This window comes from Serinus canaria, chromosome 2, assembly GCF_022539315.1.
Source record: "Serinus canaria isolate serCan28SL12 chromosome 2, serCan2020, whole genome shotgun sequence".
Lineage (NCBI taxonomy): Eukaryota > Metazoa > Chordata > Aves > Passeriformes > Fringillidae > Serinus > Serinus canaria.
This window is the reverse complement of record NC_066315.1, coordinates 49,823,225-49,851,223: the sequence shown is the minus strand read 5'-3', so window position 1 is coordinate 49,851,223 and position 27,999 is coordinate 49,823,225. Positions and strand designations below refer to the sequence as shown.

Here is a 27,999-nt window from a genome sequence, read left to right as displayed (position 1 = left end):
ATGGTAAGGGTCAAGGCAAATATGAACCATAGTCTTACAGAGAGATAAGCAAGGGTCTGAGGGTGGAAGAGGGTTTTTTTTGGTCCAGTCATCATGACTAGGCATTTTCTATCTTCAGCTGCTGACCACCAAGCCCTGTGCCTGCTACAAAGCAAAACAAAACACATTAGATGAAGCCACTGTGAGTGTTGATTGTGAGATTCAGCCTTAAAATTGAGCCATTCCACTGTCTCAGCTGGCTAAGGAGATTCTTCTGGCACTTGTCATTCCTGAGCTGGGAAGTATCAACCTATTGAAAAGTGTCATCTGCATTCAAATATGTGTACCTTAGGCCATAAATCATGCATCCCCTAGCTAGTGCCTAAGTCTGATCACTGCAGTGAAGGCAGAAGCCTGCAGAGCCTTTTTCCAAGGGCAGATATAGCCCCTAATTTCTAGCAGAGTGTGAGCAGAGTGTGAGATTAACTTTCAAATTTTAGTATATATTTTCAAGGATGAAACTAGGCAAAGATCCTTCTATTACTTCTGCAGCACCCACAGGATTATCTATATTCTGAAAAGATGCCATTAATACCAAATCCTGTGAAGTGAATGTGGAATAACACCATATTAGCCAAACCACTATTATGAGTAAAAAAAACATTAAGTGTTTAGATAATTTTTCAGAGGCTGTGTAGGAGTGAAATAGCAATTCATATAGCTAGTTGATATTATGAGTTGTATGGTTATGAGGCAAAACCAGGTCGGCTGACAAAGTTACTTATTTCCCCCAACCCGTCTCTCCTCACTTCTTTCTGCACATACCCAGTTGACTCATTCAACTCTCTCAGAAGACTACGGTCTGAGAACATCACTACCAAATGCAAGCACAGATTTTGTGTATTTATATTTTGTTTTCTTCATTTCCAGGTTCCTAGATGCAGAGGAAGGGTAGGAGCATTTTTGCAAGAACCCTAATGTAGTGTTACTTGGGCTCAGGTCATGAATTGTTGTGTAAAACCCTACAGACTAAAACCACAACCCTAAAGAGATAATAAATTAATGGAAAAGTGCCTGAAGGGAAAATACAGGGAAAAGCAATTTGGTTGAGGGTGCACTGGAATTAAATGGCAAAATTAGAAGCATAACCCTGAGAACAGACAACCTTGAAGAAGTTGATGGGCATCAAAGCACAAAGACAAAATTTTTATACCTATTTATTACAATGAGAATTGTGTGGCCATACAGCATAGCAATCTATATCTTATTGAAGATTAAATATCTTCAAAAATCTGTCCTAATTTTATTTTGGGCCAGTATGCTGTCTTTATTTCTCTGGCTACAAGAAGGATTCATCCTCAGAAGAGAAGATACTGAAATAGTTGACTCAATATTTTTTTTAACTTTATGGTTTCTGAGTTTAAAAATTTCATTTTACCTACCACTTCAATTACAAAATATCTATCTTTAAGTGTCTTACTGCTTTTTTTTTTTTCTGTTATGCTCTAGCAGCCTTCTTGGACTAGAACTGACTCACTTCATACTATACTCGTGCAAGTGTAACTGTATTAAATTCAGTGAAGTTATTTTTAGTTTACACTGATTGTATAGGGTCTATCTAGTGTGAGTCACTTGATAATTCTCTTCAGCATGATAAAAACCCTGCTTTGTTCTAATTAACTTTATTTAGTGTAAGCTAAATATAAACCTCTGAATAATACATTCCACAGCCAGTAACAGGAATTGAATGGATGTGGCAGTCTGAGCATGACGCATGCAGTGAGGAAAGAAATTGAACTTACACAGATTTGGTAATATCAATAAGCCTCTTTTCAGGCATGAGCACAGAATGGCTCACAGATGTGGGAAGCTGTAACATTAATTCCTTTAATTCTGTCTTATTCTTTCTCTCCTGGGAAAGAGATATAGCTTGTGTTTGTTCAAAAAATGAGAAGTCCCTTGGGCTTGACTGGAAGTGTGCCTGTTTCCAGGTTTATTCTAGAGCATCTGCTAAAAGCAATTTCATAGATAGCTGTCTCTTCATAGATGCATTCTGGGGACATAAATCAAGATATCTTGTTCCAAGATATATTATATTTTTTAATAAACAAACAAACAAAACCCCTCATAACAAAACAACCTCAAAAAACAAAAAAAAAAACCCCTGGAAACCCAACCAAACCTAAATGCAGCTCCCTCAAGTTTCCTTTTGTTAGTGCACACATGGTTGCTGATTCAATCCAGTATCTGATGCTGGCTGTGGTATTAAAGAAGTAATTTCTAATTCCTTTGTTTACAGTGGTCTCATTTAATGGAAGGCATGTCTAAGTGGTGGTTTGTAACCATAAAGAAGATAGATGTTGACACTGTGTTTCCAAAAACAAACTGAATATTTACAAAAAGTCATATGTTATCAACACCATTTTTTATAATGTGTTGAGTAGCATTGTTAGACCTTATTTTTTGAGATGGTGGAAGTTCAAGCATACAGAATATTTTTCCTGGATATCAGAGTTTGCTAATGATATTCCTTTTAAAGCATGTGCATGAAGTAGTGATATTGAATATATAAACTAGTGTTCCTCTAGTTCTATTCTCTTAGAGTGTAAATTGCAAATCCAGTCAGTGCTTAGAAAAGCAGTCACTAACTTGGTGCATGTAAATTTTAACTGATTGGACTGCAGGTGTGAAAATAACAACAACAATAAAAAACTATGTGTATGTTTTTTAAAATTTCTATGGCTAAGACAAATTCTTTTTTCCTAGTAGTCATCTGTGATAGTACAGCTTTCTAATGTATTCTTGAATGAAAGGAACATTAAAGGTGTAACTGATCAGAAAAGTCATGCTATTAATCAAATGTAAAGAACACCCTAAGACTGGAGTTAATGAATTTTATCTTTGTTCAAACATCTGAAAGAGAAACACTTTATAACATTATATGAAAGTCACTAACCAATGAAATTTAAATTTGTTCTGACAGCGTTGCAATGAACCATAAGAGCCTCTCAGGGGAAAAAATTAACTTGCAAATAATTTCATTTTAAAACTTAAACAAATTTGTATTTCTTGGGAATAAAATCTTCTAATTAGTGTGCTTTAGACTGGCCAATCAGATGGCTTATTTTTCAGCAGGTTATTTGCCAGAAAACATAATGATATTCTTTATTTGTCAGAGTATAAAATTCCTAATATACATTCTTCAAAACAAAAGTTCTACTTTTCATCCTTCTGAAATTAAAATGAAAACTTCTCATAGAATAAGGTTTATCCAGTTGCATTTCGCCTTTTATGTGTCAATATTCTTAATGTCAATAAGCTATAAACTTGATACTGCCATGAATATTTTCTCTTTTACTCCTTTCCATAATTTCAAGTTTAAATAAGTAATTCTTCACACAGTAAATTGTAAATAAATTATTTTTTGAAAGTAGTTATTTAGTATTTTTATGATTCCAACATGGTCATAATATAGAAGTGGGTACAACCACAAGTACAATTTGTAAAGATATTTGTTGGATGAAACATTTTGCAGTCTAGAGATATTATTCATGGCTTTTGTTAAGTAGAAAATGACACTACATTCCATTTTGCAATGTTTCTTATTTGTAAAGAAAGTTAGTCCTTGTTTGGGTTTTTTAGGCCCACCCTAGCTACAATTTTCCATGTACAGTTGTATCAGAATTGAAAGTAAACTTGATGCTAATAGCTATACATCTATTTTAACAATATTTATTTGTTAAACAACAACATTGAAAATGTTGAGAATGTCTGTTAGTGTATTGCTAAATCACAGTCCACACTGAAAATAGTTTCAGTCACTACTTGTGAAGTTTAACTATCATTAATTTTACTTTAGAACATAAAAGCAGAGCTGGGTTCAAGTAAAATAATGTCATATTTTGCCAGCCTCTGTGCAAAGCCTTTGGAAACAGATGCAGAAACAGCAGCTCACAGACAACATACAGTGCTTATACACACCTGCAGGTAACAGTATAGCCACATAGCTATACAGAAAGGCGTGCAACAAAGTGAAGCCCTGTGGTGTGATATCTGGAATTTGTTGGAGTACATTAGGATCTAGACTTTCTTTTTAGAGAGAGACTACTATAAAACCACTAGGGTTTTCCACTGAGTGACCACAGACAATATGGTTGGATACATTTCATTACTCCATGTTAATGGGATCTTCACAGATCTTATCTTACCTATCTGTTGGATGAGAGACATAAATATTACAACTAGTAAATATAAGTACATTTCTGACACTTGGACTCCCTGCTAAGTAATTTAGAATAATAAATAATTTTTTCATAGTTGCAACAACTCTTTCTCACAATAAAGTGTAGTATGTGCATACAAGCAAACACATTTTTTTTCTCCTGAATTTAGTGACAACCATCCCGGAGGTTAGTAGAAGGGAATGGCTACATCAGGTTTGGGACAGTCTTATGGCAGAAGTGACTTCACTGATTTGCTCCTGATTTCTAATCCTCTTCTTTTTCCTCCTTGCCTGTGAAGCCTTCTCATCTCAGTTGTATTTTGTTCTTTTCCTACAGGAGAAAATATAAGAAAACATCACAGAGGTAAGAGTAAATCGCAGAGGACTGGAAGGCATTTGTGAATAATTTCTCTCTTTGTTAGGGGGTTTGAAAAAGGATTTTCCTGTTACCAGATTGGTGATTTTTTTTTTCCCCCCTGGGAAAATGCCATTCTACTGATTGTTTCCCACTTTTAGGACTATCTTGTGCTGCTGCTGCTCCCAGTCTCGTTTGCTGCTAATGGTAGTCCTCCCCTCTGATGTTAGTGGTAGTTTTCTCTGAGTAAGGACAGAAATATTTGTCTTTGAAGATGAAATCGTAACATCACACTGTTTCTTCTGCAAGATCTGCCGGCTCTAACTTGTATTGTTTGCTTATTCTGTAATAACAAAATGAATTGCAGGCTTGTAGAGTTATTAATAATCTGTGCTATTGCAGCAGACTGAAGGAAAATGTGAATCCTGTTGCTTAAGACTCCTTATTACAGCCTCCAGGTGTAGTTATCTTACTCCTTCTTTGTAGGAGGCAGGCTCAATGTGTGTCTTTGACAGATAAATATTCTTGTTTTGGAACCCCTGAGCATGCTGGCAGTTAAGCCAATGTGATGCCTTGACCGGCTAAGGCGTCATAGGCACCACTCCTGTTTGCTATAACCATTTGGTGATTATCACTCTAATGCAGCAATGACAGGACAGGCTATATGCATGCTTGTGTGTCACAGCCACAAGAAACTGAAGTGTTGTGGCTTGATTCTTAGACAAGGTGGGTTTAAGCTATGAGAGTTTAGTAAAAAATACTGATTTGGAGACTTCTATGGTGATCTGTGTAAGAGGGCACTGGATAGTGTAGGACACAAGAACAGGGAGAAGGTAAATATGCTCCCAGATTTTCTTTCTAAATATGGGGCTGACACTGTTGGTCTGCTTTTGCAGGTCTACTTTTCTAACCATTTTTCTTGCTGCTGCCATGATTATTAATTAATTATGAACATTTCTCTGGCCACAGGTCTTCAGCTGCTGCAAGAAGATTGTTTCCAGAATGAATGACTGCACTGTGTTTGTGTGTATTTGTGAGTGCCTTGGACTCTTGTGTGCTTGCATTGTTGAAGTATTGCATTGAGTACTGTGTCTTATTTAGATATCTCTTCTGTGTGCATAACTGTGACAATAGCAAGGTTTGTATTCAGCATCTCTTTTCTATGGGAGACTTTCTGTAAGCCTCAGAAGAAAGATGTAAATATGTTCTACAAGTCCAGTTGTAGAACATGTTTGTACATTCTTGTCTTGATGATATACATAGAATACAATATGTCCGTTTGTTTAAACATAGCATTACAGGGATAAGTTTTGTGCCCTGTGAGATTTTGAACTTTCTGTTTTTTTCACTTACACATGCCAGCTGTGTATTTTTCTGTTACATATGCCAGCTGCCTGCCTGATGGTATGCATCCTTGCAGCAATTTTGCAAATGGGCTTTCATGACCTGATGTCTCAATGATGGGAGCTCCGCAGAGGCCAAGAGGCCACTGCGGGGACCAGCATATGGCAACTGCTGAGCAGCTGCTTCTGATAACCTTGCCCAATGGGTGCTGACTGCTGGCCCAGAGGGCTCTGTAGCACAATGGGCTAACTATTATTTTGGTCTAGGAACCACACATTGGCAGCACCTAGGGAAACCTAGATGGCTAGTATGATTCTGCCTTGAATTTTCTGCCTGCTGAGTGATGGGAAAACTGCACATACTGCCAACTGATGGAAAAGTGTAAAATCCAGCAAAAAGAAGTGGTAGGACAGCAGTTCACTTAGAGTCTGGTTTTAAGTAACACCTGTTGAGTCAGTAATTCCAGCAATGTGCATAAACTGAAGATTTGGGTCATGTTTCTACCTTCATTTCTCACATTCGGGTTTTCTTTTTGCCTTTGATATGTTTTTTCAAAACAATCTTTGTGCTTCCTACATCACTGAGCTCTGAGGGTGTCTGACAGCTGAACTGAAATTATCTATGGCTTACTTTTACATCTTACTTTTGTTTCGGTTTGGAGAGTGTTATCACATAAGAATGCCTACACGACAGTAGCAGCAGCTATATAGGAGAAAAAGTGCTGTCCTTTATATGTTGCAGTGAGTGTAAAGAAACCATTTCCTCTGAATGCAGACCTGTTGGGAAGGAAAATCAAATACACGTAATAAATTAAATGAGATACATAAGAAAATGTAATGAGAAAGAGCTGAGATAAAATTTGAGCCATCCTAAAAGTGTAATTAGAAATGACAGACAGTGACTTCTACATTGATCATTCTGTTAGTTGAGATGAGTGTTTTTGTAACATTAATATATTGGTATGATTTTCCTTATAAACTTGGAAGTTTCACAGCTGTCTAGACAACCCTAACTTCACTAGTCCCAACCTGAAGTGCATCTGAACTACTGAATGTGATGTAGATTAATCACAGCAATACCAGAGAAGTGGGATATTTAATCTGAACTCAAGTCATTTTATCATTCTACTGTCTAGTTCCCTTTGGTAAGAGAACAGTAGACAGCTTCTTATGTAGTGAGTGGAGAAGTAGTCAGAAAGAGGAAGAATTAGACAGGAAGCCAAAGCCCTGAACTTCCTGGTCCTGAGTTGGTGAGTTGGTTTTGCTTTTGGGTTTTTTTTGGTTTTTTTTTTTTTTTTTTGGCTGAGCACCTAAGACCTCAATCATGACTGTTTGATTTGACTGTTCAAACTCCCAGTTGTCCTGAAGACTGCCAGCTGTGGGCTGTCATATATTTCTAGGAGATACTCAGCATGTTCAGCCATTCAGCTTCCTGGAACATTAGAAGGGAAAGGAGAATTTCAAGTAGCCCTTGGCAATCTCCTCCTAACTTAGGTTTATTCTCTTGAGTAAATTCAGCTAGTGCAGGTAATTTGGCACTTCTAAAGACTCACTAAAGTCCAATTTATTGTGAAAAAAATTGTCAGATAAATTGTAGGTGAGACTGGGGGTTGCACGGTCGGGACGCACATAGACGAGAGATCTCTTAAGCCAGGTCCTGGAACTTGCGGTTTATTGCAAAGGGCGTGGGTACAGGGCCCTGCTGGGAGCTGCCAGCTGCAGCTCGGAGCAGGCCCAAGGGAAGAGAGAGAATGAGAGGGTAATAACGTAAAAGTCAAGAGCTAAGAGAACAGAAAAGTAAGAGCAAGAGAGCAAGAGTATGAGAGCAAGAGCAAAAGCAAGAGAACAAGAGAGCGAAGTTCCCATTACAATACAATAAATCATCTTCTGTGTTGAATATTCTGATTCTCACTAACCAATCTAGTAGAGTATACAATCCTATAGCATTTACATACAGCCTATAAGAATCACTATATTACCATATTATGCTACATTTTAAACCCTAAAAACTACTCTTCGGACCCCTTCTGCCAAGCTGGCAGAGTCTGCTCTGACCCCTGGACCTGCCTGCTTGCAGAGGGTATTGTTTAATCAAGAGGGGATTACCTTCAGCTGGGCACACCATTGTTTTCCCATTGTTCAGTAACTAAGGGATGTCAAAGTTTGCTTTCATTTCAATCTCGCTTATAGTTTCTATATTCTCAAAATCTTTTGCCAGGCAATCATATTTGTAAGGCTTTCCTGTTTCATCTTCCCCAACAATAAATAATCTGCATTAGTTTACATGACATAAATTTTCCTCCATTACAGTCCATCATCATGCCTTTTTATTCCATCAGTAACACAGAGTTGCATGTGTTGCTCCTTTAATTTAGCTGCATGTTGGTTAATTGTACAGTTTAATTTTCTATTAAGATGCAAATGCTTATTTTACAGTGACCTTACTTTAGCTAAAAGCCAAGAAAAAGAGTCCTGATATTTTATCTGTCCATCATGGATGAATGAATTTCTTCCCTCTAAGTATCTGTTAATGCTTTACATAAAGTACAAAGTAGAAAAGGAAATATTAAAGATGAAGCCACTGTTCAAACATTCTCACACCCTTCAGGGAGTTACATACACATGCCACCCCAGACTTAAACTGCAAGGCTCAGAGTCCCTTTGCAGCAGGCAGCTCCACGGAGCTGCAGGTGCCTCTCTTGTTTCTTTGCTCACACACACTCTCAGGTGTGCTTCCTCCTTCTTCAGGCTCAACAGTAGGTTTCCTTCAGCAGGTCAGCTCAAGCTGGCTGCCTCCAGAGAGGGGCCCAGAACACAGAAATCCATGGAAAATTACACCCTTATGACTTAACACCTACCCTTTACATGCTCTCCATGTGCCTTGAATGCATTTCTCAATCCAATAGTGGGTTTTGTTTTGGGGGTCTTCTAACATCTTGTTATTTCTCAAGTGTTCATGCAGGCAGGCCTTCATAACTTGTCAAGTTATGTCAACTTAGGTCTTCATAACTTGTCAAGTTGCATCTTCTAGTGGCTCTAGTTTTCTTATCTTCCAAATTGTGATCCTGGCATGCGTGGTAGCTGGTAGAGCCTAGAAAACTAAAAAAGCCCTAGAAATAGGATAAACAGTACTTAGCAATAACCAAAACATTGTGTTATTTATATTCTTCTCATACTAAAGCCAAGACACAGCACTATAGCACCTACTAGAAAAATAACGCAGAATATTAACTATCCCAGTTGAAAGCATATCTAGACGTAACTTCACATCTTGTGGCCTAAATCAGGCTAAGCAAGCTACTCAGGTTAAGCGAGTGATGCTAAGACTAAATCTACACTGTATTATAACTGTGTGTAACTCATACTTCAAATGTACTTATGCTAAAGAAGTAGTATGTCTCAGCAGAAAATGTAAACAAAGGGTCTTTGAAATATTATTTTGGCCCTGAATAAAAGCATCCTAATGGGTCCTGCAAAATACTAATGTGGTTTCTTCAAAAAAAGATTGTACTCTGATTAAGAAAGGTTGACACCTGATACAAACCACATGGCCAGAATATTAAGACCTCCCTAATCTTCAGAAGGATTTTGTTTTTTCTGCTTCAGACAATAAGGCAGGAAACTCATAAGCAGAGGTCTTTTCCATCCCTTTCCCCTTTTCTTATTCTTTCTCATCTATGTATGTGCTTTTTAGTTCCAGTTTGCTTCAGCATTTAGTTAATATGTTCTTGGAGAATGTGGAGCATCTCTTATGCTAGTGTGGAGCACAAGAGATGAAACCATAAATGTAATGGTGTTACTAACAAAATAAGTGGAAAAGTGTATTTTCCCCCCAGATTTAGTTGGTAATCATCAGGGTTGCTTATGCTGACACCTCTGTAGGTAAAAACAATCCACAGTCACTTTTGAAATATATTGCCTTGCATGTCTCATTCTAAGAAATCTGTGAGGAAAACTCTGTGTTGGGATAAATATCATCTTTTGGTGCTTTTAGGAGCACTAAAGGGATCTTTATTGGAATGAAGCATCAGTGCTCTCTCAAAACTAGATTGAGTAAGAACATTATCACAGAATAAGTAAAGTTTCAAGGGACCACAGTGGGTCAAATGGCCCAACTTCCCTGCTCAAACTGGGTCATCTTAGAGTACATGTTAAAGGAATGTGTACAGATGGTTCTTCAACATCTTCTACAAGGGAGATTCCACCCCCTCTCTGTCATTCTATTGCAGTATGTGGTCACCCATGCAGTAAAGTTCTTCCTCATACACAAGTGGATAGGTAGTTAATTGATTTTTTTTTCCATGAAGCATTTATAGGGTAAGAACTACAGCAACTTCTTGGCAATTTTCAGTACTGGGTTATTACAGAAATCTGTAGAGAAATTACCCTAAGATGAAGCATTTCCATGACTAATTCAGACCTCCTATGTCTTAGCTGTGTCTCAAATTTACTTTGGTTTTATAAGGAGTTGTTCTAATCCTTCACTTTGATTTAGCATTCAGACATTGGGGAGGACTGGGAGGTAAGGAGGAAAGATGTAGAAAGAACAAAATTGTTAGTGACTGACATTATCTTGACAGTTAATATGTGAACAAACTTTTAGTTGGGGACATCCTCAGAGGGTGAGTAACTGAAGTCCTGCATAAGTTTCCACACATCAAAAGCTCTTATTTCTTAAATGTGTGTCTCTCTTGCAAATGATGACAGGTGAATCATAAGGCATTTTGTTAAAAATCTTCCAAATGCAAGGGGTAAGGCATCTTTGCTGAGAGAATTTGTCCTAGGAGAGAGTCAGCTATCTCCTGGCAACAGGACGTTTTCTCAAGTGAAATTTCTCACTTTTAGTGTGAATTACGCTTGAACCACGTACTGGTTTTGGCTGGGACAGAATTCATTTTCTTCTTAGTAGCTGGTACAGTGCTGTGTTTTGGATTTAGTATGAGAACAACATTGATAACACACTGATGTTTTAATTGTTGCTAAGTGGGGCTAGCTTTAGAACAAGGACTTTTCCATTTCCCATTCTCTGACAATGAGGAGGTCCACAAAAGCCTGTGAAGAAGTAGAGCCAGGACAGCTCTACTGACAGTTCTCTGATGCAAACTGGCCAAATGGATATTCCACACCACAGAACATCATGATTTATATACAAACCAGAAGGAGTTAGCCAGGAGTTGCTGATCACTGCTTGGTAATGGGCTTGACATCAGTCCATTGGTGATGAGCAACTGTATTCCTTATTTCTCTTGGGCATTATTTCTTTATTTCTTGCTCTTCTTTTCATTTTATTATTATTACATCTTGCTTTAATTATTAGTGTGTTCTTATCTCAATCCACAACTTTTACCTTTATATAGTTCTCCTCCCTATCCCACTGAAGGGGTCAAGAGTGAAGAGAGTGAGTGAGCATCTGTGTAGTACTTAAGTGGTTCAGCTGCGGTTAAACCATAACCAGCCACTAAAAAGCCTTATCAAACTAGGAAAAACTATAAACCATCTTCCCTCATTTCCATTTCAGAAAGTCTATTGGTTTGATTTCTACTGATTTAACTCTGTGTTTTCTTCAAAACATTGGCAATAGACTATACAAGTATTTTTTTCTCCCAACAAATGCATTTTGTTTGCTCTGCTGTCTTGCCTATTTTGAGATATTAACTTGGGAATGGAATTTACTTTAATTAGATGACTGGTGATTAAGTTCTTTGTGCAGTTTCTACATAGATACTCTACTCTGAGCTAAAGGATTTATCACTGTTTTCACATTAAGGTGAAAACATCTATGAGACTCTCTTCTGAAAACATTGTCAGATCCATGCTGAATTCCGTACCATCTCCATAACCACAGGGAAGGAGGGCTAAGAGGGTCTCTGGACCCTCTCCAGCACCTAAATATCCTTCCTAAGTTGAGGGGCGTAGAACTGGACACAGGATTCAAGGTACAGCCTCACCTGCGCCAAGTACAGGGGAAGAATAACTTCCCCAGTTGTGCTAACCACACTATTCCTGATACAGGATAGATTGCCATTGGCCTACTTAGTCATCTGGACTTCCTGCTGGCTCATGTTCAGCCTGCTGTTGGCCAGTAACCCCAGGTCCTTTCCCACTGAGCCACTTTTCAGCCACTGTGCCACCAGCTGCATGGGGTTATTGTGGCCAAAATGTAGGACCTGGAACTTGGTCTTATTGAACTTTTATGCTGTTGATTTCAGCCCATTTATCCAGCCTGTTCAGGTCCCTCTGCAGAGCCTTCCTACCTTCCAAAAGATTGACATTTTGACCCAGATTGGTGCCATCTTTGAATTTGCTAATTGTAGCCTGAATTCCCTCATCCAGAACATTAATTATTAAACAGGAGTGGGCCAAACTCCTATTCCTGGGGGATAGCACTAGTGACCAGATGCCAACTGGATGCAGTACCATCCACCACCACTCTCTGGGCCCAGCAGTCCAGCCAGTTCTTAACCCAGTGAAGGGTGCACCTTTCCAAACTGTGGGCTGCCAGCTTTTCCAGGATTATTCCATGGGAGACTGTGTTGAAGGCTTCGCTGAAATTCAGGTAGACAACATCCACCATCTTGCCCTCATCTACCAGGCAGGACATCTGGTCATAAAAGGGGATCAAGTTGCTGCTTCTTCTAAATCCATGCTGGCTGGGTCTGATCCCCAGGCTGTCCTGTAGGTACTGTGTGGTCATACTAAAGATGATCATTTCCATAACTATGCCAGGTACCAAGATCAGGCTAACAGGACTGTAGATTCCTGGCTCCTCCTTTTGGCCCTTCTTGTGGATGGGTATCTCACTTGACAAAATTCCAGTCATCTACGATCTCCCTGGGTAGTCATCATGATAATGATGATGATGAAGAGCAGCTTAGTGAGCTCTTCTGCCAGCTCTCTCATCCCCCTAGGATGGATCCCATCTGGTCCCACAGACTTGTGAGTACTGAATTGGCTCATCAGGTCACTAACTGCTTCCTCCTGGAATACACGGGATCTGTTCTGTTCCCTGTCTGGGTCTACCAGCTTAGGAGGCCAGTTGTCCCAAGGGTAACCAGTCTTCCTGTTGAAGACTGAGGCAAAGAAGATGTTAACTACCTCATCCTTCCTCATCTTTGGTGACTACATTCCTCTCTGCATACAACAAATATAATCCTTGTCCCTCCTTTTGCCATTAATGTATTTATAAAAACACTTTTTATTATCATTTATAGAAGTGGTCAGATTAAAATCTAATTGAGTAATTTTCTTTTTGCATGGCCTAACAACATCCTTAAACACTTCCTGAGCTTCTTGTACCTTTTTCAAAAGATGATACACCCTCTTTCCTACCCTGAGTTTCCGTAAAAGCTCCCTACTCAGTCAGGCCAGTCTAATTCCCACCTGACTCACCTTCTAGGCATCTAGGCATCTAGGGAAGGCCTGCTGTTGCTTCTTGAAGATTTTTTTCTTAAAGCGTGTCCAGTCTTCCTGAGCCCGCTTGTAACAGCTGCTTCCCTGGGGACTTTCCAAATCAGTGTCCTGAATAGGTCAAAGTCCACCCTCGGGAAGCCCAGGTTTTGTTGGTGCTCTTCCTTACATCACCAAGTATTGAAAACTCTATCATTTTATGGTCTCTCTGCCCAAGATAACCTTCAAACACATCTCCCACCAGACCCTGTCTGTTTGTAAACAGAAGGTCTAGTAGGGTCCCACCTCCAGTAGGCGTACTTAGCTGCAACAGGAAGTTACCTTCCACACACTGGCAAGTAGTAAAGAGATGATCTAGTTTTGTGAGTACTGTATTTCAAGATAATGAATACAAAGGAAGAGTGCATTGCAAGGTAATTCCGTATTCCATATGAGACATTGATTCTCTCACTGCATTGAGGAATCAAGTCTCTTATAGCCTTTGGCTTGATGAATTGGGACTTTCAGCTCTGGTCCATTATAATTTTTTCTGCTCTTCATATACCTTGATGTTATTTAACTGTGAGTGCTCCTGTGCTGTTACAAAAGTGAATAGACATTGCAGTGTGCAGCACTTTTCATTGCCTGCTTTTAGCAGGATAAAGTGATCTGATGTACTGCATTGTTATAGAACTTCCTCCAAAAGTTAACAAATCAAGGAGACAAGATGGACTGGCCATGCTCTTTAGAAATGAGTGTTGCTTCTAAATATTTATAGTGGAGGGGATTTGTAGCATTTTTTTGAGCTTCAAGTGTATACCATTTTAGGATAGCACAGAGTCTCACCTGCTCCTGGACTCTTGCTAATATTGTTATTAATACCTCAGCCTTTGCAGTAGGTCTGTAACATGGGTGCATGCACATTTGCAACTTTTCAGTACTCTGCCATGATTTAGAACAGTCTCACAGCAGCTGAAACAAAGCACAATTTTGTTTTCAAACTTTTTCTCCCACTTCAGCTGCAGCCTGTTTCTAGTTTTATACTTCTGACTACATTGGAGTACATTAATAATTCTTTTAATATAATCATGCTGGTTTAAAAGGACCTTCTGTCAGGGGGAAAAAAAATATTTTGGGACAGCCCTGTGAAAGGAAAGAGGGAAGGTAAGTTGGAGGATACTGGCTGGGTGCTTAAGTTACTCAGTTGACCTACAAGAAAATCAAGTTCAAATATCTTCACTAGCTTGCCATGTTGCCACTAAGCTTTTCAAGTTCTGGTACAAAAAAATTGTTACATCAAGTGTGTATCAGTCTGAAATACAGACTGAATACTCTTCAGGTATCCACAGTTAAATTTCTTCTAGAGTGCAGTGCCAATAACTGGCAATAATGGAAGCAATAAGCATAAAACCCACCTAGATACCCATTTGTGCTGGCAGAAATAATGGAATTGATTTTGTGACAACTTTTTCAAATTACCAGCTAGCAAATTCTGTTTTGTTGTTGGTTCTAGGCTTTCCTAGACACCTAGTAACATACAGAATCACATAATAGAATCATAGAATGGCTTGGGTTTGAAGGGAGCTTAAAATATCATCTGCCCCTCTGCCGTGGCTGGGGACACCTTCCACTAGAATGGGTTGTTCAAAGCCTCATTCAACCAGGCCTTGAACACTTCCATGGAGGAAAATCCATAGCTTCTTTGGGCAACCTGTTCTAGTATCTCACCATTCTCACAGTAAAGAGTTTCCTCCTAATCTCTTATCTCCTCTCTTTTAGTTTAAAACTGTTCTCCCTTGTCTTATCACTATCAAGGATATGCTGAAGAGTGCATGGCCAGGCTTTTGCCACATACTGATACCAATATATAGGAAAAAAATAGTCTGCTTTGATTGGTATTAGAGCTGTATATATCTTGCAAAATATATGTCTTGCAAGTAGTTCACAGGTTAAAGAATTCATTACTTGTGCCTTGCCTTTTGTCCCTTTTTGCATGGGAATGTTCATTGCAAACAGAATTTGTGGAAGGACAAGCTTTTGTTAGTGTGCAAAGATAGTCAGAAAGCAAGTAGATAATGGCACATAATATTTAAAAGTTTGAAATAGTGGACATCCTGCCATGTGAATATAGCATTTTGTAGTAACTGTGTAAATATGATGAGTAAAGCAGCTGGAAGAGGATTCTACCTTCTGGTGGTAAAAAAACCCCAACAAAAAAAAGCAAACAAAAAACCCCAAAACGAAAAACAAAACAAAATTTAAAAACCCAACAAAAACAACCAAACCCAAAAGCCCACTGTATTTGTCCTGGTTTAGGGCAATTTTGGGAGGAAACTTCCAAAGGTTTTCCTCTAGAAAGCAAATTCAAGTGGCCCCTCCCCCAACTGGTCTGGGAAAAGATTTCCTCAGAGAAAAGTTGAAAAAACCTGTTTATTTAACAGGAAAAGCATTCACCAGCACAAAAAATGAACGATAATAAAAAACAAAACTTCTCGCCGCTCTGAAGAGATGACAAACTCAGAAAGTCCCCTTCGTGAGCTGTAGCTCGGCTCACTTAGTCTGTTATAATTTTCTCTGGCACTAGAAAATGCCATGGCCCAGGCCTGGCCTGGTGGGCCACAGGTGCAAGCCGCTGGTGCTCTTCTGGGTTTTCAGTCCAGAGCAGGTTTAAACATTTCCAAGACAAAGAAAAACCACAGTCCAGGGAACTTCTCTGCCTCAGCTAGCTAAAAACTAACTAAAAAGCAAAGGAGAACTCTCTCGCTGTTGGTGCTGCAGACAACACACTCCAGGAGCAGGATGCAGGGGAACAAGTGCAGTTTCTGATAAAAAACTCTGCCATTCTTTTTTCCCTCTCTTCACTCTCAGAACCAGTTTTTAAAGTGCAAAACATATTTCTGGGCTAAACAGACAAATGTGGATACAAGCATCACAGAGTTATCCCAGGACTTCCCCCCTGCAAAAAAATCCAAACAAAAAAACACCAACCCCCCAGCCCATTCCAAAGACCAGAGAAAAATTTATTTCAAGATGAGAGAAAGTAGATATTTCTGTGTCTAAAAGTCCTGTTGCTGTAAGAAAGACAAATTAGTGCAGAAGGGAATGAGAAACAGCAAGATTATATTGAATGGACATTAATTTTACATTAAGGCATACAGAACCACAGTGTGAGATTGAAATGATAGTGTTTTTTAAAACCTTTTTAGGTGATGATGGAGTGTATGCTTTTCTTTTTTTTTAAAAAAAAATCTGTCAGAATAAGACTAATATTTGTATTTTATTTCCCTTTTCAGTATACAGGATTACTAGAGAAAATTAACTCCTCTTCAGTAACTGTGCATGTAATAATTTGTTGTCGTTCAGATATGAATTTGATTCAGATGAGTGATTTTTAAAGAACATGTGAATGAATTCCAAAGGGAAATATATTTCTCCAGATTGATCTAAAAAATGTGTTGGTATTTTTTCAGTTGGAGAAAGCAGGAATAATTGGTGAGAAAAAAGGTTGGCATCCTATTGAAAATCACAAATGATCCCACACTATTTCAAATTAATTTTAGAGCCTGCAAACATTTTCATTAAAAACCTTTTGAAAGAAAGAAACAGGGTAGAATATCTCATGTATCTCATTATCCAATGGTGATTGGTAGAAGGATGAAATGAAACAAGAGCAAACTTAGGCCAAAGGAAGAAAAGGTTTTTAGACAAGATGAAAAGAAAAAGTGATGGTTTTGAATGTTTAACTAGTTTTTCTCATAGGCAGTAGATTTCTGGATGTTTAAGATGAATTTACAGTCATTATGGCTTGATGAATTGTTTTGCAAAGTACTTGAAAATTTCAAAGCTAGTAACTCCAGAAAATGGCCATGAATTTTTTTTTTTTTTTCTCTAATATGCTGTGGCTTTGAGTGAGACTGAGTTTGTCTCATTCAGGCTCCCTGCCACCTTAATACTTGAGTATTGCTATCTCTGCATAAAGGAGCTTCATGCAGAGTGGGGCATTTTGCAAACACAGCAGAATGGCCAAACCTGGCTGTTGCCGTTTATATGCTTTTGTTTCTGTTTAGGGTTTTGATGTATGATTTTGTTAGGTGCTCACTGCCTCCAATTCAGATTGTGTCACAGCATGGTCTTTGGGAAGAGAAGAGGAATAGTTACTCAACCTATTTTTGGTATGAACTGTCATTAGATGCTTGTAATCAGATTGCATCTACTTTGAAAGAAGGATTATGAAGAAGAATTTTGCACAGTGAAAGGTTGATAGGTATGCAGATATTCTAGTAATTTTCTGCTTTGGCGTGTATCATGAAATATTTACCTGACACAGTCTCAATGTGTTTGAGAGACGTGACTACTAAAATAGAAGACAAGTATTTTAACGATATTTTGTTGTACTTATCTGGACAAAATACTATACCTAACTGCAATATTAATGACCCATGCAGTAGCAAGCAGAGTCTGGAGGGAGAGGTAGCACATTTTAATGGAAAAAAAGGTGACAGAAAATTAAGAATACATTGGAAAATCAAGTCTTCTGTCAGGTGCATTTCTCTACTCTCCTCTTACCTCTTCATCTATCAATTACAGCTGCAAAAACATTACTTCCACAACCCAGAATAATTGGGTAATAGAGGGGTAGACTACTTCTTTTTGGCATGGAAGGAGTTACTAGGTAGAGCAGCAGGGCTTTGAGCTGCTGATTATTCTCTTCGGCTACTTGAGAATAATCAGCATGACAGACCTACCTGAGTCCATCATGTCCTTTTGTGATCATGGTTCTAAGATCAAGTTAGACATACAGTGTCTGATAACAGACGGACTGCTGCAGGAGAAGTCTTTGAAAATATTTCAGACCTCTCTGAGGGACATGGATTCTGTATCTCAGGACACTTTTTTTACATGATTTCCCACATATTGTCAGGAACCCCTCCAAATTAATCTGTTAAGGGGAAAATACACTCAGGTTTGAAATGATTGGATAGAGGGATCCAGGAAAAGCTCATCTGTCACCTATGAAATAAATTTCTTCTGCTCGTCTTGTCTTCTCCTCAAAATTTGTTCTAGATTGAAAGGGAAGATGTATTCTATTACCATCTGTATGGCAGTTGTCTGGTGTCAAGTGGGCAATTCTCCTGATTTCTCTCTCTGAGTTATCACAACCACTCCTCCCTTGGCAGGGGACATCTGCTGATAACAAGCTATTGAATGTCACTGCATGACTGATAAGAACTATAACATCCCATTGTGAGCTGCTCCGCCCAGAGGGAGGTACAAAGCATTACTACCCAGATAGAATCTGGAGGTTCTGAAACACCAGCACGGCTTCCCACTGGATTCCCCAGAGGAACAGCAGCTGCTTCTTCTTCCATGGATCTGTAGAAGAAGAATACACCCTTTTTCTACAGGACCCCTCTGCTCCAATAGAACCACATCTGACACTTCAGGAAAACTGCAGCCACTTTTCCAACTGGACTGCTACCAACACCCTGATGAATAGGGTGTCAGGTTGAGTTCTGACTCTGTCAGTGTTGTTCTAATGTATTTCATTGTTTTATTTTATCCTTTTTTTTTCCCCCTTCCCTATTAAAGAACTGTTATTTCCTGCTCCCATATATTTTGCCTGAGAGGCCCTTAATTTCAAATTCATAGCAATTTGGAGGGGTGGGGAGGGTTTGCATTCTCCATTTCAGGGGAGGCTCCTGCCTTCCTTAGCAGGCACCAATCTTTCCAAACCAAGACAAAATTGGAGAAAAGTTGTTGGTAGATAATCTCAAGGTTTGCTTGTAGAGAATGACATATTGGGAGCCATGTAGTGCATAGATGTGTATGTGCAATTTTCACACATCCACTCTGTAGAATTTCTCAGCTAAATCTGGGGTTTTTTTCATAAACCCTGAAATTTTAAAATTTTTAAATGTTTCAAAAGAAAAAGTCGTTTCAAATATAAGTTTTCATAAATGTACTAGACAAGATGAATTTTTTTAAAGTTTCATGCATTTTGTGGGCAGAAATTATGAGCATGTTGAGGAGAGAAAGGGAAAAATAAATAAATAAGCTTTCTGCTCAAGTCAGTTTTACAAAATATGCGCGTGACTAATTTCAGTGTTGCCTGTAGTATCTATGCTCAACATCCAATTTGTGTTCTGTTGGGCTAGAGGTGTTTAAAAAATACCTTCTAAGGCCTGTCCAGCTTGTCTAGCACTGTCACAGCGGGACAAAGCACTGACATGGCTGGCTCAAGAAAAAGGCAAGGATGGAAAAAGGGTAATAGAAGTGGCTGCATGTATGCAGTTTTCAGGCCACTCAGTGAGCCTGTTCTGTATCCATATGTTGCAGTTTCATGTTAAAGCTCAGTGAAGTGAAATTTGGAGACATACCATACCTCACTTCAGAGTTTTGCAGCTTAAAGTCTCAGTTGAGATGGACATAACACTCCCTAGTTCATGTGGCAACAGCAAATTTTTATTGAGTACAGTTCCTTTTTATATGGTTTTCAAAAACCTGGCTGAATTTGTTTGTCACTCAGCTCACTGGCCAATAGCTGCCTGTGTCCATGCTTGCCAGGGACTGGCTGGCGCTGTTTGAATTTAAATCTCCCTGCTTTCCAATCATTTTCTATTAGGGATGGTTACATCTTTTCCCTAACTGTCTAGACAGTTCAACCAGTCTAGACTGGTTGAATTCTAATTAGGGTTATCTATGACTGTGTGACCTCCAGGCCAGCTGTTACCCACCACAGCTTAACTGTAGATGAAATCTGTAGACATAATAAGAATGGTTTATGGCATGAATATCTGTTATGAGAATTTTATATGTGTGGTTATCTGCCACTAACTACCTTTGAAAAGAGATTTTGGATAGATTCAGACATTGGCCTGTATTAGGACAGAAGTGTTTGTTTTAATTTTTGTCAATAAGAGAAAGTCAATTCTGGTGCAATGCAAAAACAAACTGTGAGTACATCTTTTATACCAACAAGTATAGTTTATAATGAGTTGCAAAGGGAAATTTCACATCTTATGCAACAAAATAGTTCTTATATGCTTAGGAGATAAAAGGTGATGCTTAGAATATATATCAAAAGAGCCAACATTGTTTTGGTAATTAGAATCCCTGTGAAATAATATCACACAGATCCAGATGACATTTTTTTCATATTTATCGGGAACTTCTTAGTGCTGCTATCTTGCATATGACTATTTGTCTTTTTAGATGTTTTCTGAGCGTGGAGACAACAATTTACATTGGAAATAGTTCTTCTATACTTCAGAGGTGTTAACTACTCTACTTTTAAAAAAAGCTTTGTTTACTTTTCATGACAGAGTGATAAAAAGGCACAGTTTGCATTTAAAAATTATTCTCCTCCCATCAATATGCAATGTTTAAGCTATTGCCTATACCTGGTATACAAAAGTTCAAGGAGAGATCAAAGCTATTGATGATATCATATCCATAGTTTTATATCTCTCATGAGGAGTTTTCACAATTTAAGAAAAGGGCAGGCTCAGCCAAGATTTCATTACTTCTAAATTATCTTAAAGGACATTAATAAACATGTTTTTAATCCTAGAACTTCTCTTGAGATTTCAGTCTTCTACATTAAGCATCCTTAGTTATTAATAAAAGTGTAAGAGTAGGGCTAGATAAGTTTTGTGAGTTTATCTATTTTCCAATTTGAAAATGAATTTTGGGCTGAATGTATTTTAAAAAATGTCTGTTTGCTGTGGGAGTTAAGAAACAAACTATTCAAACCAAACAAGTATAAAACCTCAAAAGAAAAAACTTAAGTCAAATGTTCTTTTGAGTTGATAGCCAAGGTATTCCAGGTTGGAATCAGTTTTCAGTATTACTAGAGTTGCTGTTTGTTGTTTTCAACTTCACAGTGCCTGGAGGTCCCAATTAAAACCAGGGACGTGCACAATGTCTACCAATGTCTACCAATGTCTACCAATGTGTACTGTTCATTTCCTGATAATTTTACAATGCAGACTCTTCCCACAAAACCAGCTTTTCAGCTTTCATCCTCTTTCCTTTTATTATTAAAAATCCAGGCTTTTAAAAGCCTGTATGCCATAAATGTTTAACATACTTGTCCTAAGCAGAGCTAAAAAACCCCACAAATGAACCCCATTAAAAGTCTTATGCAGAAAACAGTTTCTGGAAATTCCCTCTACCGTGTGTGAAGATAGAGACTTCTAAAAGTTTTACTTGATAATCAGTCCAGTTAAGATAATGTTGCAGTGCCATCAATTCATTGCATTATCAAAAGGTCAGTTTCTTAATGTACTTGTGTTGAAACTTGCCGCAGGCATAGCTAGGAAGCAACTAATTCTGTGATGATGGCAATTACAGTTTAAAATTGAATAGACAGTGCTAGAAAGGTATTGACATTTAATTTTTGCTTTAAGTGCAGAAGTCTTTAATGAAAAAAACCTCTGAGAGGCTAAAAGTAATTGCCTTTGCTTTGCATAGCATTTTCTTATCCTTGCTATCTTTGTCACTATCAGATTCACAGGACAAAAGATCACAGGCTCTTGAAAGGTCATTCTTGAAAATACCAAACTTTGAGATTCTAAAATGCAGCTTGCATGAAATGATGTTAAATAAGCTTCTTAATTTTTGATATTACTGCAAAATATCTGCTTGTCACTACTCACTCTCTTTAAGAGCCATGTACACAGAAAGTGTAGTTGTAAGATGTATCATAAAATAGTTTATTTTCAAAATTTTCTTCACAGATAAATAAAATACATAATTTTGGTTGTGTGTGTATATGTAGAATCAGTTGAATAAGGTATAGAGGCAAGAGCCACATCATCTTGTTTTCACTGCTCTATCCTAAAAGCTGTTCTTGATTCATGGCAAGACCTTAAAAATAATATTAACAAAACCCTAATGCTTGTAATATAAATATTTGTGCATATAAATGAACTTCCTTAATGATTAAATTTTAATGCTTTTAGCAATAGAGTGCATACTGATGTGTGCAGTGTGTATCAGGGGCTACAGGTGAAAAACATTATGGTAGTACCTTTCACCTAGATGCTGGGCCCCAAGTGCAGCCCCGGGCTGGGGCAGGCTCAGCCAAGATTTCATTACCATTGAGATTCGCCCACAACCACTAAGCAGACGAGAGGAGAAGCTATCACCCCCACCCGCCCCCGCCATACACAGTTCCCACTGCAAGCTACTGAGCCCGGCCGGGATCAGGTGACCATCTGCAGGCCCCAGGAGATATTAACTCTTTCAGTACTTTAACCTTCTCACAAGTGAGAGAAAGGAACAAAATCTAGGCACTGTAGAGGAGCAACATGAAGACACCAAGGTTAGTGAAGCAGAAGTCAAGTTTAAGATGGGAAGGATGAGGAGATGCCTTTAGTTTTAGGCTGAAATCCTCTTGTGAAAATATGGAGAAGGACTCTTTATTCCTTATAACGCATGAAAGGATGGGGTGATAAAAGTGTTCAAATTGTAGATATCATGCAAAGGTCTCGGTGCTAAAGTAAGCAGATGTTAAAGTAGCTGTGATCCTATGAGAAGTTTGAACAGGAAAGGAGAGAAGAGTGATGAAGACCCAGTGCCCCCAGGAAGAAGATGATATCAGAGATAGATAATGAGAACCTTTGCCTTTGAACAGCTCATCTTTAAAACAGTACCCCATAAGTTGACAAGGCCCATAAACACTGCTGTGGGAAAAGCTTGTAGAAAATGTGAGGGATTCCACAATTACAGATTTCCCTGGGCGGCTGCTATTTGTGGAAATTGAAAGTCACGAGATAACTGTCTTCTTGAGGAGAAGTCTCCATAACATTAACAAGAGGGACTTCTCCCTAAATTAACTGAAGAAAGACCATTCTAGAGGTGGTAAACTGATGGAAATTTTATTTTTGTTTCTTTACATTGTCAGTGGGAAAGAAAAAGTTGTAGGGGGAGGAGAAGTGTCCTGAAGGTTTTGTTCTTATTCTTATCACTCTTTTAGTTACTGTTAATAAATTTTTCTTTATATCCTTTTAAAGTTTTGAGCCTGCTTTGCCTTTCTCCTAATCCTATATCACAAGAGGAAATAAGTAAGCGTATTCTAGTGAATGCACTATTGATTAGCCAGCTCTGAACCCACCGTACTCATTGGTGTATTGGCCAGGAAAACTCAAATTGGTGAACCAAAACCACTATATCCCCAGTATTTGTTTTATGGGAAACTGATAGTACAGTGTCATTGTGAAGTCAGGAAGACTGCTGTATGGAAGAGACACTTGCCTTTATCTCATTGATATTGTGAGATAAGAGACTCAGTGATGGGAAAGTCCTGGCTGGTAGTGGTAGTCAGCTAGTCTAATTATTAAGCATGTTCTGTCAGACCAACTTTGTAGAATTTATAGGAACCACCATAAAAACCAGAAAAGAACATATTTTTATGATCTGAAAGGCTCATACTGTCCATTCTGTGTGAATGCACATAGCAACTTTGAAAGCAGCTGAGTCCTGGACTTCCATGCAAGGGATATTCTGGTGTCTTTCTGATGGTATTTCCGATGCTATGCATCGATCTGGCAGCATGTAAGAATTTGTAGCTCTTTTTGTCTGACTTTCTCCTTCTCAGTAGACCCACAGAGTCTGTTTTATTTCTCTACAGTCTGCTCTTGACTTTTGGAGCAGGGACTGTTGTGATCATTAGCAAAACCAAGACCAGCACAGAGATACTGAAACAGATTGGTAGTAGCATCACCATTCATTCACTCCTTCAAATATTGCCTATCCCATCCACCACAAAAAAAGCATGTCTTCAGCCACAGAAACATTTCTGTAACTTTTCAGTCACCTATTTTCCTACTTTAACTTCATTTATGAATAGTGTTTCATAACATACATTATATATATATATATATATATACATATATATACAAAGGCAAATTTCTCCTTTCTAATACTGGTAAATCCTGAAGGTTTGTAGTGTAATATTTAGCTGCAGCTCAGAGTACTTCTTATTAATAGCTGAAATCATTCCTGAAGAGTATATGCATAATTCTTTGGAGGTAAATGTTCGCTGACAGACTGATAAGTAGATTTGATACCATTATTGATTATAAATTCACATATCTGATGGAACTTGCAAAAGAATTGATTTGGTTTGTCTGAAAGACCCAGAACCTACAGTGGTGTGGCTCTATAAGAGGAATCTCTGAGAAAGACAAAGGTTTTAGTGCCTACTTGAGGGGCAGGGGGGGAAATCTTAAAAGCTAAAGCAAAATATAATTTTGAGTTCTAATGGTAAAAAACAGTGGCTGGTGTTATAAAAGACACTCATGGTTGTTGGAGACCTTAAAAGTAAAAAGCCTACCAGACAGATGGTCTCGTTTGAATACTGGCCATCCAAAAAGTTGGATTTTGAATGGAAGGGGATTTAGGCATAGTTAGCATGAAGGTCCTTGACTACAGGTTTTAAAAAGTCTGTGTGTGAGAATGGGACAAAAGGGAGGCCTCTGCTGCCTTGAATGTCACATTTCCGTGGTAGGGTCTCTAACTTGCTAGTTGATGTCACTGTCTTAGAGGTGTGCTAGAGGATCAGCTTTCTTCACCAATGCCCCTTTACCTCTCCTGTGTCTCTCAAGCTGTCTGCCTGGTCTTCTTGGTCTTCTCTGCATCTCTACAGAGAATTGCATCATCTTTGGTAAAAGGACAGTTTCTACCCTTCATCAACTTTGGCAGCATACGCAGAGTAATTCCTTAAGGTATATTGTAAGCTTAGTGTCTGCTTGTTCCACTGCAAGCTTACTGGAGTGAAGAGACCAGGTATAAAAACTACATCTCACTTTTGGGTTTGATACAGGTAGCTGACAAATTCAAATTTCCATCTCCCACACATCCTGGCCAGCAGGTTTGGAGGTGAACAGAAAGGAAAGTATAGATAAGAACAGCTACAAATAGTTGGCATGGATTTTTAAGAGCTGTCTTCAGAAGTAGTGCTATAGTAACTTTGGCTGTGATCTTCCTTGTTGATGCAGACTGTTACACAGATCATTGCTGCAATTAATCTGGTGCTCTTAGCAGTGCTGATTTTTCTGCTTTAATTAGTGAAGGAAATTTGCACTCACTTGCAAGCTGGTGTGTAGGTTTTTTCTTTATTCAGTAGTGTGTCTGGAAATGCATCTCTTAGTTCCTCCTTCCGTAGTAGAAGAAGAAAGGTCAAGAATTTTCCCTACTAGTGCTGGCATTTAAATTGGGGAATCTGTTCTGCATTTAGTAGTTAAACTGCACTTAACCTGAATATGCATTGCTAGGACTGTGACAGGTAAGCATGGAGGTACACCTGGATTCTCTTTTTTTTTGTCTTAAAAAACAGTTCACTTGCATAACAACAGTATGCAGAAGTGAATATGAATACACAATTCATGGTTTATATATGTAACCATGGCGCATTTTCACATCAGCTGGATCTTGATTGCAGAGTGGCTAGAAGCTAAGTATGAAACAATTTTTCTTATGTCCATTTGGCAGATATGGTTTATGTGGGCAACAGCAAGAGAAAATTGTATGTCACTTGGCATTCCTATGCAGTCATGATTTTAGGTGTTTAGTCCTGACATACAGTATACTAGCACAGGTCATATCTTGAAGAAGAAGAATCAGGAATGAAAAAAATGAATGTTTTTTGTCTAAGGTTTATGAAGGACTGTTAGAAAACATCATAACAAGTGTTCCGTGTGAACTGAATGAGATTTAATTTGGCAGAAACCAACTGACAGCCCATAATTTACACAGCTTCCTCACCCATCCACACTTAGAAAAATGTTAACTAAAATAGTTGAAGGTCTGAGAGTGACTAGCTTCAGTCAGTCAAAAAGAAATCTAAGTATTCTTCTAGATCCTTTGCTTTTATAAGTCAACAATATATCCCAGGAAACTTCAGTGGAGTTTAGCTATTCTAACATTGGCTGAGAATTCAGTTCCAGATGTTTTGCATTATACTAATCATGCATTAGGCACTGCCTTACTCCAGTTTTTTGATGGAAACAGGTTTTAGACTTTCAGTTTTGAGAGTGAAAAACATTGCAGATAAAACTGCCACTGATTGCTAGGAAAAGGGAATCAAATGCTATCAGGAATAGTATACCACCAGGAGACTTGAAATAGTGGAGGGAGTTATCTCTCCCAGAGGAATTTTTGTTTAGTGGCTGAACCAGTATGTTCTGGCAACACAAAAGATGAGCTCTCCTGGCCACATCTCTAACTTGTGAACCAAGCGAGGATCCAAGCCTGAGTGCTGCCTTTTTTTCACCCAATAAATAATGGTTATAATCTACTAGTTTTAATAAAGTAAATTGAAAAATTACTATTAATCTAATCAAGTGGTTGCAGTATAACTGATTAACACATGCTATGGTGGTAAACATTCAAATTAATAGTTGCCTGTGTAGCTGCTTAGCTCTTTTCTACCATGTACCATTAATTTTTTATTTTACTGTTGTGCTTTTATTCTAGTCATCCATTTCAGCTGACAAATATTGAGTCATGGGGAAATGTTTCTGATTCATTTAATGGATATAAAAAAGATGCTAGTACAATAATCATCAGATATAATAAATATTTATCAAAGTAATATCAGTAGATGTTTTCAGCTTAGGTAAAAGTCAAGCATGCTGGCTGACAGAAGTCTTGCCTTTAAATTTCCCCCATAAAACATGTAATCACTTAAGTTTAATGACCAAAAAATCTCATGAGAGCCATAAAATAATTTCTACAAATCAAGAAAAGTATCAGTTCCAAAAATTCATCTGTGGTTTCTTCTGCAAGGAAACGTCTTCAGTCATGGATGTCAAAATTATTGCCTGTGAAAAATGCCAATCACTTGTTTTAAAATTTTAAAAGTTTAATAGTAATAAAATTTATAAAAATACTAATAAAAATTAGAGCAATAAGAATTTGGACAATCAGAGTTAGAACAATAAAGGAAAATAAAAGCAAAGAATTACAGACATCATTCTTTAATTCCATTCAGAATGAAATGGAATTACAGAATTGGTCCATTCTGCCAAGCAAAAGCCCACCTCACTAACAAAGGATTAACCCTTAAAAGCAATAGTCTGTTGCATATTCATATATTTCATACATCATGCAAATATTCTTTTCAGAAAAAGGGTGTCTTCTTGTTATTGTCAACTTCCCCCCTTCATTTTGTTAATCAATGTTTGGCTCCTTGAAGTCTGGGTCTTTCTGATAAGGAGGCATTAATTCTTCTCTTGCAATCTTGGTGTCTTGTTGCTGTTATCTCTGTGCAAAGAATTTCTTTATTATCTTATCCATTCCTTGAGCTAGTTGGTATCTTACACCGCATAGTTTCTGTTTTAATATAATGTTATGTTATAGCTTAAAACTATATTTACCACACTACTTAAAAAGGATTAATACAGTACTACAAATTAATGCAACGTAACTTTCCAACATGACACATGTAGTATTCCTTTTAATATTTGTGAAGAGCCAATCATATAATATGCATTTTTCACATTGGCTGTGCGTGTGCCAATAGGTGTATGGTGTAAAATATTAAGAAATATGGTGTTTTGGTTTGATAGTCAGATGTCTGCTAAGGAAGGGAGAAGCCTCCCTTGGAATGGAAAGCATAAACTCCTTCCCTCCAAATTATTATAATTTTGAAATTAAGGGGCTTTCAGGCAAAGATATGAGAATAGGAATAACAATTCTTTACTGTTTAT

General features: G+C 38.0%; 1 protein-coding gene across 1 annotated transcript in view; it reads left to right on the top strand.

Moving 5' to 3' along the window:
* PDE1C (phosphodiesterase 1C) overlaps positions 1 to 27,999 on the top strand; it is a 196,977-nt gene that overhangs the window by 37,725 nt on the left and 131,253 nt on the right. Inside the window, 1 exon segment of the mRNA XM_050971009.1 lies at positions 4,539 to 4,565. Within this exon segment, the coding sequence (XP_050826966.1) occupies positions 4,539 to 4,565 (27 nt within the window).